Source organism: Uranotaenia lowii, chromosome 2 (genome assembly GCF_029784155.1).
Source record: "Uranotaenia lowii strain MFRU-FL chromosome 2, ASM2978415v1, whole genome shotgun sequence".
In the NCBI taxonomy this organism is placed as follows: Eukaryota; Metazoa; Arthropoda; class Insecta; order Diptera; family Culicidae; genus Uranotaenia; species Uranotaenia lowii.
The window spans coordinates 40,998,039-41,018,664 of NC_073692.1; the positions used below are offsets into that span (position 1 = coordinate 40,998,039).

At 30.9% G+C, this 20,626-nt stretch overlaps 1 protein-coding gene across 1 annotated transcript in view; it reads right to left on the reverse strand.

Moving 5' to 3' along the window:
- LOC129741306 (ATP-binding cassette sub-family G member 1-like) overlaps nucleotides 1–20,626 on the reverse strand; it is a 188,419-nt gene that overhangs the window by 104,199 nt on the left and 63,594 nt on the right. The window contains 3 exon segments of the mRNA XM_055733029.1: nucleotides 8,157–8,405; nucleotides 19,811–19,930; nucleotides 20,029–20,609. Of these exon segments, the coding sequence (XP_055589004.1) occupies nucleotides 8,157–8,405; nucleotides 19,811–19,930; nucleotides 20,029–20,609 (950 nt within the window).

Here is a 20,626-nt window from a genome sequence, read left to right on the forward strand (position 1 = left end):
TTTTTGTCATTTTTGTCATTTTTGTCATTTTTTGTCATTTTTGTCATTTTTGTCATTTTTGTCATTTTTGTCATTTTTGTCATTTTTGTCATTTTTGTCATTTTTGTCATTTTTGTCATTTTTGTCATTTTTGTCATTTTTGTCATTTTTGTCATTTTTGTCATTTTTGTCATTTTTGTCATTTTTGTCATTTTTGTCATTTTTGTCATTTTTGTCATTTTTGTCATTTTTGTCATTTTTGTCATTTTTGTCATTTTTGTCATTTTTGTCATTTTTGTCATTTTTGTCATTTTTGTCATTTTTGTCATTTTTGTCATTTTTGTCATTTTTGTCATTTTTTGTCATTTTTGTCATTTTTGTCATTTTTGTCATTTTTGTCATTTTTGTCATTTTTGTCATTTTTGTCATTTTGTCATTTTTGTCATTTTTGTCATTTTTGTCATTTTTGTCATTTTTGTCATTTTTGTCATTTTTGTCATTTTTGTCATTTTTGTCATTTTTGTCATTTTTGTCATTTTTGTCATTTTTGTCATTTTTGTCATTTTTGTCATTTTTGTCATTTTTGTCATTTTTGTCATTTTTGTCATTTTTGTCATTTTTGTCATTTTTGTCATTTTTGTCATTTTTGTCATTTTTGTCATTTTTGTCATTTTTGTCATTTTTGTCATTTTTGTCATTTTTGTCATTTTTGTCATTTTTGTCATTTTTGTCATTTTTGTCATTTTTGTCATTTTTGTCATTTTTGTCATTTTTGTCATTTTTGTCATTTTTGTCATTTTTGTCATTTTTGTCATTTTTGTCATTTTTGTCATTTTTGTCATTTTTGTCATTTTTGTCATTTTTGTCATTTTTGTCATTTTTGTCATTTTTGTCATTTTGTCATTTTTGTCATTTTTGTCATTTTTGTCATTTTTGTCATTTTTGTCATTTTTGTCATTTTTGTCATTTTTGTCATTTTTGTCATTTTTGTCATTTTTGTCATTTTTGTCATTTTTGTCATTTTTGTCATTTTTGTCATTTTTGTCATTTTTGTCATTTTTGTCATTTTTGTCATTTTTGTCATTTTTGTCATTTTTGTCATTTTTGTCATTTTTGTCATTTTTGTCATTTTTGTCATTTTTGTCATTTTTGTCATTTTTGTCATTTTTGTCATTTTTGTCATTTTTGTCATTTTTGTCATTTTTGTCATTTTTGTCATTTTTGTCATTTTTGTCATTTTTGTCATTTTTGTCATTTTTGTCATTTTTGTCATTTTTGTCATTTTTGTCATTTTTGTCATTTTTGTCATTTTTGTCATTTTTGTCATTTTTGTCATTTTTGTCATTTTTGTCATTTTTGTCATTTTTGTCATTTTTGTCATTTTTGTCATTTTTGTCATTTTTGTCATTTTTGTCATTTTTGTCATTTTTGTCATTTTTGTCATTTTTGTCATTTTTGTCATTTTTGTCATTTTTGTCATTTTTGTCATTTTTGTCATTTTTGTCATTTTTGTCATTTTTGTCATTTTTGTCATTTTTGTCATTTTTGTCATTTTTGTCATTTTTGTCATTTTTGTCATTTTTGTCATTTTTGTCATTTTTGTCATTTTTGTCATTTTTGTCATTTTTGTCATTTTTGTCATTTTTGTCATTTTTGTCATTTTTGTCATTTTTGTCATTTTTGTCATTTTTGTCATTTTTGTCATTTTTGTCATTTTTGTCATTTTTGTCATTTTTGTCATTTTTGTCATTTTTGTCATTTTTGTCATTTTTGTCATTTTTGTCATTTTTGTCATTTTTGTCATTTTTGTCATTTTTGTCATTTTTGTCATTTTTGTCATTTTTGTCATTTTTGTCATTTTTGTCATTTTTGTCATTTTTGTCATTTTTGTCATTTTTGTCATTTTTGTCATTTTTGTCATTTTTGTCATTTTTGTCATTTTTGTCATTTTTGTCATTTTTGTCATTTTTGTCATTTTTGTCATTTTTGTCATTTTTGTCATTTTTGTCATTTTTGTCATTTTTGTCATTTTTGTCATTTTTGTCATTTTTGTCATTTTTGTCATTTTTGTCATTTTTGTCATTTTTGTCATTTTTGTCATATTTGTCATTTTTGTCATTTTTGTCATTTTTGTCATTTTTGTCATTTTTGTCATTTTTGTCATTTTTGTCATTTTTGTCATTTTTGTCATTTTTGTCATTTTGTTGTCATTTTTGTCATTTTTGTCATTTTTGTCATTTTTGTCATTTTTGTCATTTTTGTCATTTTTGTCATTTTTGTCATTTTGTCATTTTTGTCATTTTTGTCATTTTTGTCATTTTTGTCATTTTTGTCATTTTTGTCATTTTTGTCATTTTTGTCATTTTTGTCATTTTTGTCATTTTTTTTTTGTCATTTTTGTCATTTTTGTCATTTTTGTCATTTTTGTCATTTTTGTCATTTTTGTCATTTTTGTCATTTTTGTCATTTTTGTCATTTTTGTCATTTTTGTCATTTTTGTCATTTTTGTCATTTTGTCATTTTTGTCATTTTTGTCATTTTTGTCATTTTTGTCATTTTTGTCATTTTTGTCATTTTTGTCATTTTTGTCATTTTTGTCATTTTTGTCATTTTTGTCATTTTTGTCATTTTTGTCATTTTTGTCATTTTTGTCATTTTTGTCATTTTTGTCATTTTTGTCATTTTTGTCATTTTTGTCATTTTTGTCATTTTTGTCATTTTTGTCATTTTTGTCATTTTTGTCATTTTTGTCATTTTTGTCATTTTTGTCATTTTTGTCATTTTTGTCATTTTTGTCATTTTTGTCATTTTTGTCATTTTTGTCATTTTTGTCATTTTTGTCATTTTTGTCATTTTTGTCATTTTGTCATTTTTGTCATTTTTGTCATTTTTGTCATTTTTGTCATTTTTGTCATTTTTGTCATTTTTGTCATTTTTGTCATTTTTGTCATTTTTGTCATTTTTGTCATTTTTGTCATTTTTGTCATTTTTGTCATTTTTGTCATTTTTGTCATTTTTGTCATTTTTGTCATTTTTGTCATTTTTGTCATTTTGTCATTTTTGTCATTTTTGTCATTTTTGTCATTTTTGTCATTTTTGTCATTTTTGTCATTTTTGTCATTTTTGTCATTTTTGTCATTTTTGTCATTTTTGTCATTTTTGTCATTTTTGTCATTTTTGTCATTTTTGTCATTTTTGTCATTTTTGTCATTTTTGTCATTTTTGTCATTTTTGTCATTTTTGTCATTTTTGTCATTTTTGTCATTTTTGTCATTTTTGTCATTTTTGTCATTTTTGTCATTTTGTCATTTTTGTCATTTTTGTCATTTTTGTCATTTTTGTCATTTTTGTCATTTTTGTCATTTTTGTCATTTTTGTCATTTTTGTCATTTTTGTCATTTTTGTCATTTTTGTCATTTTTGTCATTTTTGTCATTTTTGTCATTTTTGTCATTTTTGTCATTTTTGTCATTTTTGTCATTTTTGTCATTTTTGTCATTTTTGTCATTTTTGTCATTTTTGTCATTTTTGTCATTTTTGTCATTTTTGTCATTTTTGTCATTTTTGTCATTTTTGTCATTTTTGTCATTTTTGTCATTTTTGTCATTTTTGTCATTTTTGTCATTTTTGTCATTTTTGTCATTTTTGTCATTTTTGTCATTTTTGTCATTTTTGTCATTTTTGTCATTTTTGTCATTTTTGTCATTTTTGTCATTTTTGTCATTTTTGTCATTTTTGTCATTTTTGTCATTTTTGTCATTTTTGTCATTTTTGTCATTTTTGTCATTTTTGTCATTTTTGTCATTTTTGTCATTTTTGTCATTTTTGTCATTTTTGTCATTTTTGTCATTTTTGTCATTTTTGTTATTTTTGTCATTTTTGTCATTTTTGTCATTTTTGTCATTTTTGTCATTTTTGTCATTTTGTCATTTTTGTCATTTTTGTCATTTTTGTCATTTTTGTCATTTTTGTCATTTTTGTCATTTTTGCCATGTTTGTCATGTTTGTCATGTTTGTCATTTCTGTCATTTCTGTCATTTCTGTCATTTCTGTCATTTCTGTCATTTTTGTCATTTTTGTCATTTTTGTCATTTTTGTCATTTTTGTTATTTTTGTCATTTTTGTCATTTTTGTCATTTTTGTCATTTTTGTCATTTTTGTCATTTTTGTCATTTTTGTCATTTTTGTCATTTTTGTCATTTTTGTCATTTTTGTCATTTTTGTCATTTTTGTCATTTTTGTCATTTTTGTCATTTTTGTCATTTTTGTCATTTTTGTCATTTTTGTCATTTTTGTCATTTTTGTCATTTTTGTCATTTTTGTCATTTTTGTCATTTTTGTCATTTTTGTCATTTTTGTCATTTTTGTCATTTTTGTCATTTTTGTCATTTTTGTCATTTTTGTCATTTTTGTCATTTTTGTCATTTTTGTCATTTTTGTCATTTTTGTCATTTTTGTCATTTTTGTCATTTTTGTCATTTTTGTCATTTTTGTCATTTTTGTCATTTTTGTCATTTTTGTCATTTTTGTCATTTTTGTCATTTTTGTCATTTTTGTCATTTTTGTCATTTTTGTCATTTTTGTCATTTTTGTCATTTTTGTCATTTTTGTCATTTTTTGTCATTTTTGTCATTTTTGTCATTTTTGTCATTTTTGTCATTTTTGTCATTTTGTCATTTTTGTCATTTTTGTCATTTTTGTCATTTTTGTCATTTTTGTCATTTTTGTCATTTTTGTCATTTTTGTCATTTTTGTCATTTTTGTCATTTTTGTCATTTTTGTCATTTTTGTCATTTTTGTCATTTTTGTCATTTTTGTCATTTTTGTCATTTTTGTCATTTTGTCATTTTTGTCATTTTTGTCATTTTTGTCATTTTTGTCATTTTTGTCATTTTTGTCATTTTTGTCATTTTTGTCATTTTTGTCATTTTTGTCATTTTTGTCATTTTTGTCATTTTTGTCATTTTTGTCATTTTTGTCATTTTTGTCATTTTTGTCATTTTTGTCATTTTTGTCATTTTTGTCATTTTTGTCATTTTTGTCATTTTTGTCATTTTTGTCATTTTTGTCATTTTTGTCATTTTTGTCATTTTTGTCATTTTTGTCATTTTTGTCATTTTTGTCATTTTTGTCATTTTTGTCATTTTTGTCATTTTTGTCATTTTTGTCATTTTTGTCATTTTTGTCATTTTTGTCATTTTTGTCATTTTTGTCATTTTTGTCATTTTTGTCATTTTTGTCATTTTTGTCATTTTTGTCATTTTTGTCATTTTTGTTATTTTTGTCATTTTTGTCATTTTTGTCATTTTTGTCATTTTTGTCATTTTTGTCATTTTTGTCATTTTTGTCATTTTTGTCATTTTTGTCATTTTTGTCATTTTTGTCATTTTTGTCATTTTTGTCATTTTTGCCATGTTTGTCATGTTTGTCATTTCTGTCATTTCTGTCATTTCTGTCATTTCTGTCATTTCTGTCATTTCTGTCATTTCTGTCATTTTTGTCATTTTTGTCATTTTTGTCATTTTTGTCATTTTTGTCATTTTTGTCATTTTTGTCATTTTTGTCATTTTTGTCATTTTTGTCATTTTTGTCATTTTTGTCATTTTTGTCATTTTTGTCATTTTTGTCATTTTTGTCATTTTTGTCATTTTTGTCATTTTTGTCATTTTTGTCATTTTTGTCATTTTTGTCATTTTTGTCATTTTTGTCATTTTTGTCATTTTTGTCATTTTTGTCATTTTTGTCATTTTTGTCATTTTTGTCATTTTTGTCATTTTTGTCATTTTTGTCATTTTTGTCATTTTTGTCATTTTTGTCATTTTTGTCATTTTTGTCATTTTTGTCATTTTTGTCATTTTTGTCATTTTTGTCATTTTTGTCATTTTTGTCATTTTTGTCATTTTTGTCATTTTTGTCATTTTTGTCATTTTTGTCATTTTTGTCATTTTTGTCATTTTTGTCATTTTTGTCATTTTTGTCATTTTTGTCATTTTTGTCATTTTTGTCATTTTTGTCATTTTTGTCATTTTTGTCATTTTTGTCATTTTTGTCATTTTTGTCATTTTTGTCATTTTTGTCATTTTTGTCATTTTTGTCATTTTTGTCATTTTTGTCATTTTTGTCATTTTTGTCATTTTTGTCATTTTTGTCATTTTTGTCATTTTTGTCATTTTTGTCATTTTTGTCATTTTTGTCATTTTTGTCATTTTTGTCATTTTTGTCATTTTTGTCATTTTTGTCATTTTTGTCATTTTTGTCATTTTTGTCATTTTTGTCATTTCTGTCATTTTTGTCATTTCTGTCATTTTTGTCATTTTTGTCATTTTTGTCATTTTTGTCATTTTTGTCATTTTTGTCATTTTTGCCATGTTTGTCATGTTTGTCATGTTTGTCATGTTTGTCATTTCTGTCATTTCTGTCATTTCTGTCATTTCTGTCATTTCTGTCATTTTTGTCATTTTTGTCATTTTTGTCATTTTTGTTATTTTTGTCATTTTTGTCATTTTTGTCATTTTTGTCATTTTTGTCATTTTTGTCATTTTTGTCATTTTTGTCATTTTTGTCATTTTTGTCATTTTTGTCATTTTTGTCATTTTTGTCATTTTTGTCATTTTTGTCATTTTTGTCATTTTTGTCATTTTTGTCATTTTTGTCATTTTTGTCATTTTTGTCATTTTTGTCATTTTTGTCATTTTTGTCATTTTTGTCATTTTTGTCATTTTTGTCATTTTTGTCATTTTTGTCATTTTTGTCATTTTTGTCATTTTTGTCATTTTTGTCATTTTTGTCATTTTTGTCATTTTTGTCATTTTTGTCATTTTTGTCATTTTTGTCATTTTTGTCATTTTTGTCATTTTTGTCATTTTTGTCATTTTTGTCATTTTTGTCATTTTTGTCATTTTTGTCATTTTTGTCATTTTTGTCATTTTTGTCATTTTTGTCATTTTTGTCATTTTTGTCATTTTTGTCATTTTTGTTATTTTTGTCATTTTTGTCATTTTTGTCATTTTTGTCATTTTTGTCATTTTTGTCATTTTTGTCATTTTTGTCATTTTTGTCATTTTTGTCATTTTTGTCATTTTTGTCATTTTTGTCATTTTTGTCATTTTTGCCATGTTTGTCATGTTTGTCATGTTTGTCATTTCTGTCATTTCTGTCATTTCTGTCATTTCTGTCATTTCTGTCATTTCTGTCATTTTTGTCATTTTTGTCATTTTTGTCATTTTTGTTATTTTTGTCATTTTTGTCATTTTTGTCATTTTTGTCATTTTTGTCATTTTTGTCATTTTTGTCATTTTTGTCATTTTTGTCATTTTTGTCATTTTTGTCATTTTTGTCATTTTTGTCATTTTTGTCATTTTTGTCATTTTTGTCATTTTTGTCATTTTTGTCATTTTTGTCATTTTTGTCATTTTTGTCATTTTTGTCATTTTTGTCATTTTTGTCATTTTTGTCATTTTTGTCATTTTTGTCATTTTTGTCATTTTTGTCATTTTTGTCATTTTTGTCATTTTTGTCATTTTTGTCATTTTTGTCATTTTTGTCATTTTTGTCATTTTTGTCATTTTTGTCATTTTTGTCATTTTTGTCATTTTTGTCATTTTTGTCATTTTTGTCATTTTTGTCATTTTTGTCATTTTTGTCATTTTTGTCATTTTTGTCATTTTTGTCATTTTTGTCATTTTTGTCATTTTTGTCATTTCTGTCATTTTTGTCATTTTTGTCATTTTTGTCATTTTTGTCATTTTTGTCATTTTTGTCATTTTTGTCATTTTTGTCATTTTTGTCATTTTTGTCATTTTTGTCATTTTTGTCATTTTGTCATTTTTGTCATTTTTGTCATTTTTGTCATTTTTGTCATTTTTGTCATTTTTGTCATTTTTGTCATTTTTGTCATTTTTGTCATTTTTGTCATTTTTGTCATTTTTGTCATTTTTGTCATTTTTGTCATTTTTGTCATTTTTGTCATTTTTGTCATTTATTTGGATTTTCGTCTATTTTTTTTGTGAAATTTTGGTTTTATTTTTATCTTTTGTCATCTTTGTTTAAAATTTTTTTCGTCTTTTAGAAAGCTGAAATGTATTTTTTTTTTTCGAAATTTACCAATGCTTCTTTTTAATTGTCAGACTTTTGTCTGAAGAGCTTCATTCGTGACTTTTTTTTTAGTTTTTAAAATACTCACATAGTCTCGCTTTATCTGCAGCAAATTTCGATACACCAGCAGCAGAAACTGCATCATGAGCGAAGCTGGATGAGTTTTATCCTCAACCACCGATCCCATCACGGTCTGATCTTCCGATGAAGCCGGTGAAATGGCCAGGGCTTGTTCGCTATACTCGAGTTGAAGTTTCTCGACCGGCTTTTCCGAACCACCTTTTTCGACGCCAACACCTTTCTCGTCGAATTCGTACTGAACTGCTGTTTTCACTGGAAAATTTAAAAGAAAAACAATTCTTGAGTGAAGTGAAAGATCACTCGAGCCCCACATTTTTCGCACCAGCAGAAGTTGTTAATCTGTCCGGTCAATAAAATGTCACTTTACGTCACGTCAAATTCCTCATTCAAACGACGGACGACGGCAACTTCGCCGTTAACGTTGCTTGTTATGGACGAGATCAAACAACTTTGTCTACAAGCCCGCTACATTTTCCCAGAGGTGCTATTCCGATCTTGAACTTGATCTTGCCAAGCTTTGCCAAGTGGCGTTGTTGCTTTTTTGCCGTTGAAGTTACAGAGGCTTGTCTCTTTTGGAAGGCTTGTCAAAATATAAATGTTTAAAAACTTTTTTTTTTTAATTCAAACAAACGGTAAGTTCTGATCAAACTGATTGATTGGTTGATCAAATGCCGAAGTTTGTTACTACTCAAATAAAATACTAAAAAAAAAATTTCAAAAAAAAGTTGTAATCAACAAGTCCGAATGACAGAAGAGTCTGTAACGAGAGGATCTCATCAGCCACGAGCAGACTGGAGAAAACGAACAGGCCCAAGAAAAGGCAAACCATCAATCATCGTCGGGACAAACAAACAAATGTGCAAATTTAATTTTGGTGATGACGACTTCTCAATACTAACAGAAAATTATGGACACAAACCGGTTGACAGCTGCCGACCATGTTGACATTTCTAGCGGTGCAATTGTGGCAATATTTGTTTTTGCAACTGCTGTTTTGCTTTTATGTACAAACATTCCAGTGAGCAGAGCGTGTTTGCTAGCAATGTCCGAAAATGATTTTCCGTTCAAGAGTGTTTCTAATATAACTCCTTTTTTCCTCTATTTGAGAAGTTTCAGCTACAGGTTTTAATTAAGAACTAAATTGTTAATGAAATTGAATTTTTGAAGATTGCATTTTCATCCAAATAATTGATTTAATACTTTAACAAAAAGCTTCCATTAAAGGGTGATACGATCAAAAATTGGTCAAGAGAAAACGCGTGTGGAAACGCGGTGGAATCGTTTATTTTAAGAATCGAATTAAATTTCTTTTTCAAATTTAATTAGTATAAAATTCAGGAAAAATATACAGTTAGGCTTCCGCTTTTCCAAATCCGAATTGCCGGGCCTTACGCTTAACCCCTGCCATCAGATTTTGTACAGCCACCTTGTCTACCTTCTCCACCGCAGAAAGTCAGTTTGCCTTGAACAACTGCTCGTCCTTAGCAGTTTTTTGAGTCTTCTTTAGCTTCCGCTTGACAATAGCTCAGAATTTTTCAATTGGGCGGAGCTCTGGCGTTATGGGAGGGTTCTTGTCCTTGGGAATCACTTGCACGTTGTTGGCGGCGTACCACTCCATGGCCTTTTTACCGTAATGGCAAGATGCCAAATCCGGCCAAAACAGTACGGAACATCCGTGTTTCTTCAGGAAAGGCACCAGACGTTTATTCAAACACTCTTTCACGTAAATTTCTTGGTTGACAGTCCCGGAAGCTATGAAAATGCTGCTTTTCAAGCCACAGGTACAGATGGCGTGCCAAAGCAGATATTTCTTCGCGAACTTTGACAGTTTCATGTGCTTGAAAATATCTGCTATCTTTCCCCTTCCTTTTGTCGTATAAAACTCCTGTCTCGGAAGCTGCTTGTAGTTGGCTTTGACGCAGGCTTCGTCGTCCATTACCACGCAATCAAACTTCGTCAGCATCTTCGTGTACAGTCTCCGGGATCGCGCTTTGGCCGTCGTATTTTGTTTATCATCGCGATTTGGGGTCATTACCTTCTTGTAAGTCGAGAGTCCGGCTCGTTTTTTGGCTCGATGCACGGTTGTAAACAATACACCCAGCTTATTTGCGGCATCTCGGAGAGAGAGGTTAGGGTTTCGCTTGAAACTACCGGCAACTCTCTTTGTCGTCATAGCGGCTTCCGGTTTTCGATTTCCCCCCGATCCAGACTTCCTGGCTGTCGACAAACGTTCCCCAAGCACTTTAATTACATTTGTAACGGTTGATTTGGCTACTTTTAGCGATTTTGCCAGCTTTGCATGCGAGTAGCTCGGATTTTCGCGATGCGCGAGCGAAATTTTGATACGCTGCTCTTCTTCCTTGGACGGCATTTTGACAACTGAAGAGTGAATTCCAAAATCAAAATAGGAGCAATATTATTCACACACACACCTTCAAAATGAGGGGTGTTCAGGTTTTTTAAATGCAAAATTGAAAGAAATACGTCAAGTTGATATTGACCAAATTTTGACTGTATCACCCTTTACTACAAAGATTCCAAAGCTTACTGTGTTAAACAGATTTGTTCCAAAAAGGTTGAAGCCAGAAGGTGGGTTTTCAAAGAAATTTAAGGTTCCGTTTCCCGTGTAGTTTTTAGAGTTAGAAATGGCAAATACAAAACTATGTCTAATAAATTCAATTTACTTATCTTAAAATCTTTGGAAAAGGTATAGTTCTAAAAATTGCATGAGTGTTTTAATAACGTTTTATTCCTTTTTTTTTAAATATATCTTTATTCGTACCAATTCATCATTACATTTATATTACATTAATACATTAAATTAGGTGTTCAGTTCAATAATGAACTTTCAGAGCCCTATAGTTAAATAATCACTAACATTTATTTATTTGACTTAAATTTGCTGAGCGCAATCAAGCATTTTTATAAAGGAGAACATCCTGTCGTGTAAAAAATATTTTAAACTTAAAACTAAAAACTAAAGCTATCCTAAAATTAAACTAATTGTAGAGAGAACGAATCTCTGCGATGGAAGACTGCATCGATTTGCCTCTAAAGTTGGAGATTATTTTGTTGGCCATCTCTTCGGTAGTTTCAATGCCTGCAATCCGATGAAGATCTTCGGTGCTGTGCCAAGGTGGAAGCCGCAAAATCATTTTCAGAACCTTGTTCTGAATCCTCTGGATGGCGTTTTTCCTTGTCGCGCAGCAGCTAGACCAAATCGGAACTGCATACATTATCGCTGGTCGGAAGACTTGCTTGTAGATGAGCATCTTATTCTTCAGGCACATTCGGGATTTCCTGTTGATGAGAGAATAAAGAGATTTAGTGTATTTATTACATTTTGATTGAATATCTTCAATGTGATTTTTAAAAGTAAGATTCCGATCAAGTGTAAGACCCAAGTACTTCACGTTATCAGACCATTCTAATGAAACCCCATTAAAAATTATGGAATGGTTTTCATTAGGTTTTAAAAAATTTGCTCTTGGCTTATGGGGAAATAAAATAAGTTGAGTTTTGGAAGCGTTAGGAGAAATTTTCCACATTTTCAAGTAATTCAAAAAGGAATTTAAATTTTGTTGCAATCTACTGCGTACCACCCGCAAATTTCGACCTTTGGCTGAAAGCAAAGTATCATCAGCAAATAATCTTCTACCTTTTCCTTCTGGTACATCAGGAAGATCAGAAGTAAAAATATTGTATAAGATTGGCCCAAGTATACTGCCCTGAGGGACCCCAGCTCTAATGGGTGTCCTTTCAGAGCATGAATTTTGATAGCTTACTTGTAAGGTTCGGCTAGTCAAATAATTTTGAATAATTTTGGTGAGATATACAGGAAAATCAAATCGAGCTAATTTAGCTACTAAACCTTTGTGCCAAACACTGTCAAAAGCTTTTTCAATATCAAGAAGAGCAACACCAGTTGAATAACCTTCAGATTTACTAGCGTTAATCATATTAGTTACACTCAAAAGTTGATGTGTAGTAGAATGTCCATGACGAAAACCAAATTGTTCATCAGGGAAAATAGAATTCTGATTAATGTGAATCATCATTCTATTCAAAATAACTCTCTCAAATAGTTTACTTAAAGAAGGAAGCAAACTAATTGGTCGATAACTTGAAGGCTCTGAAGCACTTTTTCCAGGTTTCAAAATTGGAGTTACTTTGGCATTTTTCCATTTATTGGGAAAATAAGCCAAATGAAAACATTTGTTGAAGATTTTAACTAAAAAATTTAAAGTGCTTTCAGGCAACTTTTTAATAAGAATATAGAAAATCCCATCTTCCCCTGGAGCTTTCATATTTTTAAATTTTTTGAAAATCAATTTAAGTTCATCAATATTTGTCTCACAAGAACTTTCAAATACATTTTGTTTAGAAAGAATATCATCAAATTCAAGGGAAATTTGAGCATCAATTGGACTAACAACGTTTAAATTAAAATCATGAGCAGACTCAAATTGTTGGGCTAATATTCGAGCTTTTTCTGCATTAGTTAAAAGAAGTTTATTCCCATCTTTCAAAGTAGGAATTGGCTTCTGGGGCTTTTTCAGAATTTTAGTTAATTTCCAAAATGGCTTTGAGTAGGGTTTTATGTCCTCTACTGCTTTGGCAAAATTTTCATTACGAATGAAATTTAAACGACGTTTGATCTCTTTTTGAAGGTCGCAATAAATAAATTTCAAATAAGGATCCCTAGTACGTTGATATTGGCGTCGACGAATGTTTTTCAGTCGTATCAAAAACTGAAGATCATCATCAATTAAAGGTTGATTAAATTTATGTTTAACTTTGGGTATTGAAGCGGCATTAGCATTGACTATTGAAGTTGTCAAATTTTCTACAGCCAAATCAATATCTTCTATTGAATTAAGTGGAACGTTTACATCTAAATTACGTTCAATAAAATTCCTATATCGCTCCCAGTCAGCTTTTTGAAAGTTAAAAGTTGATTTTAAAGGGTTTTCAATGGGACTTTGGGATAAAGAGAAAGTTACTGGAAGGTGGTCTGAATCGAGGTCCGCATGAGTAACTAATTGACTACAATGCTCGCCTAAATCCGTTAGAACCAAATCAATTGTGGAAGGATTTCTAATCGAAGAGAAACAAGTATGCCCATTAGGATATTCAACAGTATAATAACCTGCAGAGCAGTCATTAAATAAAATATTCCCATTTGAATTTGATGAAATATTATTCCAAGATCGGTGTTTTGCATTAAAGTCACCAATAATAAAAAATTTAGATTTATTTCTGGTGAGTTTTTTGTAAATCTCCCTTCAAAAAATTTTTCTGTTCACCGCTGCATTGAAAAGGCAAATATGCGGCAATAAATATAATTTTCCCCATAGAAGTTTCTAATTCAATTCCAATTGTTTCTAAGACTTTTGTATTGAAAGAAGGAAGAAGTCTAAATTTGAGACGACTATTGATGACAATAGCTACACCCCCACCTTGTCGATCAAGTCGATCATTTCGTAAAATTTTAAAGAAAGCATTGCTTTTCAAGTTATTGTCTGGCTTTAAAAAAGTTTCAGTGATGGCAGCAATATGTATGTTTTGAGTTTTCAAAAATAAAAAGAATTCATCTTGGTTAGCCAGCAAAGATCTAGCATTCCAATTCATAATATTTAAACATCTATTTGGATCCATGAGGGAATCGTAAAGTCATAATAATTTTGTTAGCATAATTAAAAGAAGTTTGGAAAGCTTCAAACATTGAATTTGCTTTCAACATAAGTTGCATCATTTCCATTAAATTTTGATGCAAAAATTTTAATTTTTCCTCAGTAATCTCACCCAAATCAACAAAGTTGTTAGGATCAGAAAATGAAGGAGAAGAAAAAGTATTTGAATTTCGGGGATTTTCCCAAGCCTTCGCATGAACGTTGAGACTTGGTTTTTTCCCATTTTTATTAGTTATGCCTGGAGAGGGCAACCCATTTTCAACCACCTCTGAGAACGATAAACAACGAGTCTGTGGCGCAGAATCAGCACAGGTAACATTAAAAGCACTTCGGGTATTACCCAGCCGTGATTCCAATGTAGACCGAGGCTGACCGCGAACAGGCAGATTGTTTGCCGGCCTGACGTGTGAAGACGAAAAAGAGGAAGGAGGAGAAGAAACTTTCCTGACAAATTTAGGATTTTTTCTAGAAGCAATAATTTTTGCCCTAACGGGACAGTCTATGAAATTCGAGGAGTGATTACCTGCGCAATTCGCACACTTGAAAAATTCTGTTTGTGGTTTATCACCACCAAAAAGGCATTTAGATTTTTCATGATCGAATGAGCCGCAAAGCATGCATCTGGCATTCATTCTACAATTTTTAGTGCCGTGACAAAAAGCTTGACAACGACGACATTGCGTAATATTTTGAAGGAAATTGATTGAAGATTTTCGAAAAGGTTCGAATTTGACTCGACAATGAAACATAAGACGAGCCTTTTCAAGAATTTGCAAATTGTTAACTTGATCCTTTTTAAAATGGATCAAATAAAGCTCAGGAGCAAAACCAACACTACTGATATTATTCGTGTTGGTTCTTTTCCTCATTTGAATTACTTGAATTGGAGAAAAACCTAACAAGGAATTTAATTCAGTTGTGATCTCATCCGGTGTCTGATCGCCGGTGAGACCACGAAGTACAACTTTAAAAGGACGATCACTTCTAGTGTCGTAAGTAAAAAATTGATGTTTTTTATTATTCAAATAATTTAAAATTTTTTGAAAATCATTAAAAGATTCTGCCAATATACGAGCAGTTCCCCTTCGACCGATCTGAAAAGAAATCTTCACATCCTTGACGGAAGTGACGATTTCTTTCCGAAAGGCATTGAAGTCAGGAATCGTGACCGTAATTGGTGGAACCTTTTCGTTTTTAAGAGTATAAGAAGAAGAAGGTTTCTTAGTACTCTTATCAGAAGTAAATATGAATATTTCCTCATCACCGATGTTATGAAGGACATCGAATGAATTGGAAATTTCAACTTTTTTGGGCGATGGACCTGAATTAGTTTCGGCAATTCGCTTTCTACCAGCTCTTGAGCCGGCCGATGACTTCCCCATGCTGGAAAGAAAAGAGAAAATATGAATAAAAGAAAATGAAAATAATTTTAGCACTGAAAAGTGCTGATGGAAAACAGGTAAGAATAAAATAAATAATTTAAAATGTTCCTGCAGGTACACAGCAACGATACGATGCTCCGGCGTACGTGTTGACGGCTCAACGGTACAGATGGAAGTGACGTTTTATTCTTTTAATTTTTCGTTAATAAGAGCGAGCAACGGCACTACACTGTCGGACAATAGAATAGGACCGTTCTAATGCAAAATATTCAAATCACCTTTAAACTGGCAATTCAAATATAATAATATGCGACACCTAGCGGCAAGCACTTATTGTCAACTTTGTATACACGCTAACTTTTGGCTACCCCTTAAAGGCGTAAAATTGACCCGTTATTGAGAACCCCCATGATCTGTCAAATAACGGGTCATTATATCGGATCAATATTACCCCTTATTTTAAAAGGCTCGATTCCCTTCAAAAAGGGCAGTTTTAGATGCGTTACATTAAAAGCGTTGAATTTGGCCTGATGAGAGATGTTGTGGTAAGTTGTAATTGTTAAAATTTGAATTGTATTCATTCCGTATTTATATTCATTCATTTCATTTCAGCAGAGTACCTTCTATCAATATAAACAAAGTTATTCCAGTGAATCCAAATTTAAAAATAATTGGCATCTCAATAAACAAAATGAAATAAAACATTTCGTTTTAATTTATTTTCCGGGGAACATTCTTATTAACAGAACCTTTAATTTCCACCATACGGAAGCTTTTGGAATAAGCGGTAATTTTCATCCGCTGCGTTTGAAATAAGGTGTAAATTTCATCCGGTGCAAGCGTTATCAAGCTGAGTACCCCTTAAAGGGTACAGCGTGTGTATCCTTTAAAAGGAGTTCTCCCAGTCTTATTGAATAACGGGTCAAAAGTATTCGTTAAGGGGTAGCCAAAAGTTAGCGTGTACTGCACGTTTGTTGCAATCAAAGCAACCCGTTTGTTCTACTCGACCAGAAAGCTGTCAGAGGGTGAAAAAAGTCGCGTCATAAAATAAGACCAGCTCATCGGTTCGGCTGTTCCGGCATTTTCAGCGCTCTAGATTTGAAGAAAAGGTGTTGTTTTCGGTGTTGTTTGTCCATTTTCGTGTCCTGGTAAGTATTTCCCATAAAATTAATCATGTAAATCATGAAAATAAACAAAAAATAAAGATTTCTTTCCTCCTACTCTGTTTTCAGCAAAAAAGCGATGGGTCGGGCACAGCACTGCACGGAGATCCAGCGAGCGATCATCCAAAATCTGTACAAAGGACTGGCAAAAGCCAACGCGAGATTGCCGACTACTTAGGAAGATCGAAAACTTTCGTTTTCAACGCGCTTCACAGCACCGGCAAACGGGAACTGACCGGCCGCCCCCGCAAAACGACGCCGAAGGACGATTCGGCAATCAAGCGGGCCGGGCAAAAGGACCCTTTTAAAGCGTCCAAGCAGATCAGAGACAAGCTGAACTTATCTATGAGTTCCCGGACGGTTCAGCGACGGTTGGCGGAGAAGGGTCTAGGACCTAGGAGGAAAAAGTTCCCGGAAGATGCCGATGCTGACGCCGAAGCACTTGAAGGCGCGGCTGAAGTATGCGCACTTCGATTGGGTCGTTCCGGAAAAGGAGAAACTATGGAGAAATTTTTTCAAATTGTTTTTAATGACTTTTGCCTTTTTGAAAATTATTCGATTTTTTGCTCTACTTTGCCTCACTTTTTAAGAGGTCTTGAGAGCTTTAATGCTTGAAGAGCAGAAAGTAATGTTTTGAATAATCAAAACCATTTCCGATTTTTTTTTTCTTTTTCCACCAATTCGAGAACATATATTCAGCATATTATTTAATCACTTGCATTTATGTGTCATAAATTTTTACAAACGTTTTGATACCCATAAAAAATGTAATTAACACGATCATGGTTCACGATGTAGTTGTCGGTTTCAAGAAACACTGCATATTTGTATGCCTTTTAACCTCTTAATAATGTACACTTTTTGAGCATGTCGCGTAGTGTAATATCACATCATTCTTTGTAATATTCAACGAAGCTGTTATTTTTTTTTAGGATGGCTCGTAAAAATTTAAACCGATTGTGAAGCTGACAAATATTTGTTTGATCGGTAAGTTATATCATTATTTAAAAAAAAAAACAACTCGAGCAAAACGCTCGAAATATTAATTTTATTTAAAAAATGCTCATTTTTTCCCCTCTGGAATCAGAAGAAAGTTTTAAGAGGTGATCGGAAATCAAGGTGAGTATTTTTTTAATTCTATGATCAGGCTTTGGTTAGGTTTCCATCAGTATTGAAATTCTAAATTCATACTTAAATTTTATTCCTGCAGAATATATGTGCGTATTGAAGTTAATTCCATGCTCCATCGCTTATTGAGAAAATTCTAAATATTTTGGTTCTGATTTCCTAAATGATTTTTTTCGAGCTATGGTTTAATTATATGAATCTGAATTACAATTCTGAATCCAAATACATACTTCGGCAAATAATCATAATTAATTTATCTTAAGCATATTTTCTGTACCTCCACTTGAATAACTTTACTTCATCTCAAAATGAGACATTATATTGTGGAAAGTTTATGTTTAAATTTTGGTGGAACATAATCATGGTGAAAGCAAGTCGATCCTGAAATTTTGTACATAATTTGAAATTAAATAGTTAAGAACTCAGTACTAAGAATTCATATTTTGCAATTCACAAGTAGGATTTCTGATTTAGAAGTTTGTGAACTTTTATTTTATTGATTAGAACTTTTAATTCCCAACTTATAAGTTCATATTCCGATATCAGATTTCTAAATTAAGTACAAAATACATGGGTCGATAGTTTGTAACAACAATGAATAAATATCCTATTTATAAATTTGTTTTTTTTTTTCTATTTTAGATTGAGCGATTATATTTCCCGGAGAAAATTCCGATATATTCCGATATCAAATCCGAGTTATCTTTTCCCAATAATATGGTGAGAATCGTAAATAGTCAAAAATGTTTTCAAATAACTTTGAAAAATGTTAAATTTTATGAATAAATTCAAGCCAATAAAAAGGAGTTCCAATTATTTTTACATTTTTCGATAAGTGGCTTATTTTTTTAACCGCAAAAAATTCCAGTTTTTTATTTATCTGAAGAATGGTGAAGTATTTAGACTAGTAATTTATTCTTCAAATCCTTTTTTGTAGGCAAACTTAATAATGCTGTTCAACAGAAGACGCAGCTTCATATGCTGATATTTAGCAGATAGGAATTATAACTTAAGAAAATTATTTAAAAAAAATCAATACCCAGAACGATCCAAATTTTGAGCCAACGATTGTTTCTCGAAGAACTTTGTTTGTACACAAAACACAATCAGAATACTTGATAAGATTTTAAAACATGTAACGCAAAATCTGAAAACAGTTTCCATTAAAATCAATTCAAAATCGAATCTTGAATTCATCATTTAGTTGGAAATTTAGTACAAACATTGAATTTTCACCTCCATTTTCCATCAGATTTTGCAATTAAATGCTATACGGAAAGTTTATCTTGGTTGGGTTCAAAAGCGTGGGTATCATATTACCACTTAATTGGATTGTTAAATATTTGCCACCAATTTGTTTCAAGGCATATTTTTAAATGATAACATCCCTGAAATTCGGTCAGCAACTATCATTTTGTTTTTTTTTATACTTGAGTATTACAAAACATCGAATTTGTTTAGTATTTTTTACATCCATTCTACGTACTAGATCGTATATAAAAAGATATAATCTTAGGTATCATTTGCAACTCAAGTTATGTGCACGTTTTTGATGTAATATCGCAACACTTTTTTGCTGTGTAGGGGAGATAAGGGCATAATGACCATCTTAAAAAGGACGCTTATTCAATAATAGAAAACAGCTTTAATATGTAAATTACATCATTGTTTCGTGTTCATACACTAGAAAAGTCTATTTCCTAACTGCCTGAAACTTGAAAAATTAGATAAAAACGTTTAAAAATTCATTTAAAAATATTTTGCCGAAAGCAGAAAATCAGCAACTGGAGGGGCAAAATGAGACCCCCCCCTGGGGCAGTATAAGCACAATTTATAGGGGACGATGAACATTTGGTCTATTGGTGAAGGGTCGGAGAGATGATAAGAGAATTCGAGTTCGATTCCTGGTCTTCCTGGTCGACTTTTTTGCTGAAAAATTAATACTATAGCAACTACAAAACTTCTCCTCGTAGAAATTTATTTTAGAAATTACACTTTTCCTTAGAGTTCGCCTCGGGTGCTCGTTGCCCAAAAAATGCTTAAATCTGTCATAAAAGTTCAAAAACACATATTTATCCGGTTCCGTATCCAGATTGGGCAAATCCAGGCTGTTCAATCAATGAACCTGGCAAAATCTGTCAAACTTAAAAAATTTCAATAGAATTTTCAGCTGTCAAAGTTCATGAAATTTGGCTTTTTTGGTCCATTTTTATTTAATTACATTTGCGGATCAGTGTTATCAGCTATTAAAAGTCTCATTTCAGTTTGTTTGTTATTGATAGATAACTCACCATTATCGAACAGAAACTCCATCTTGATAGAGTTAATGTTGATTTCGTAGTACTTTTTCAGTGCAGCCTTGATGATTTTGGCAACGTCCGCTCCGTACTCGCCAACTGCGATCTCCATCACTGTTTGATAAGAAAAAATAGAAAAAAAAAATTAAAAATAACCAAAAATGAGTTTTGGTGGTTCCGATTTTTTAAATTCTTTCAGGAGTGTAACTTACTGAAATCCGCGGGATTGTGATAACTCGGACAGTGGTAACCCAAATCGGACAAAAAGGGTAACAATTCCCGACCAGGTCCCTGATAAAAGCAGTGACCCTGCGTTACCGTGTAAAGTTTGTCAAACATTTCGAAGATCAACGCACTCGGCGTATGGATCGTACAGATGATGGTCCTTCCATCTTGGGCCAGTCTTTTGAGCAACGAAATACACTGGGTACAGGACGAACTGTCCAGTCCTGTGGTCGGTTCATCCAGGAACAAAATTGGGGGATTATCTATCATTTCTAGCGCTATCGCCAGTCGCTTTTTCTGTCCTCCGGAGAGACCCTTCGAAATGGTACTGCCCTTCTGCTCCAGACCCAACATGAACAGGATCTTCTGGATCAGTTTCTGCTTTTCCTCCCGGGAAACGCTGAATCCGAGCTTCAGATGGGTGGCAATCGTCATGGCTTCATCAACGGTCAGATAGGGACGGATGGCGTCGTGCTGCTGGATGTAGCAGGAAAGTTTCTTGAAACTTTGACTATTGTGGTGTCGGGTTTTGCCGTTGACCTGAACGATGCCCGAAACACCCGCCGATCTGAAAATGCCATATAC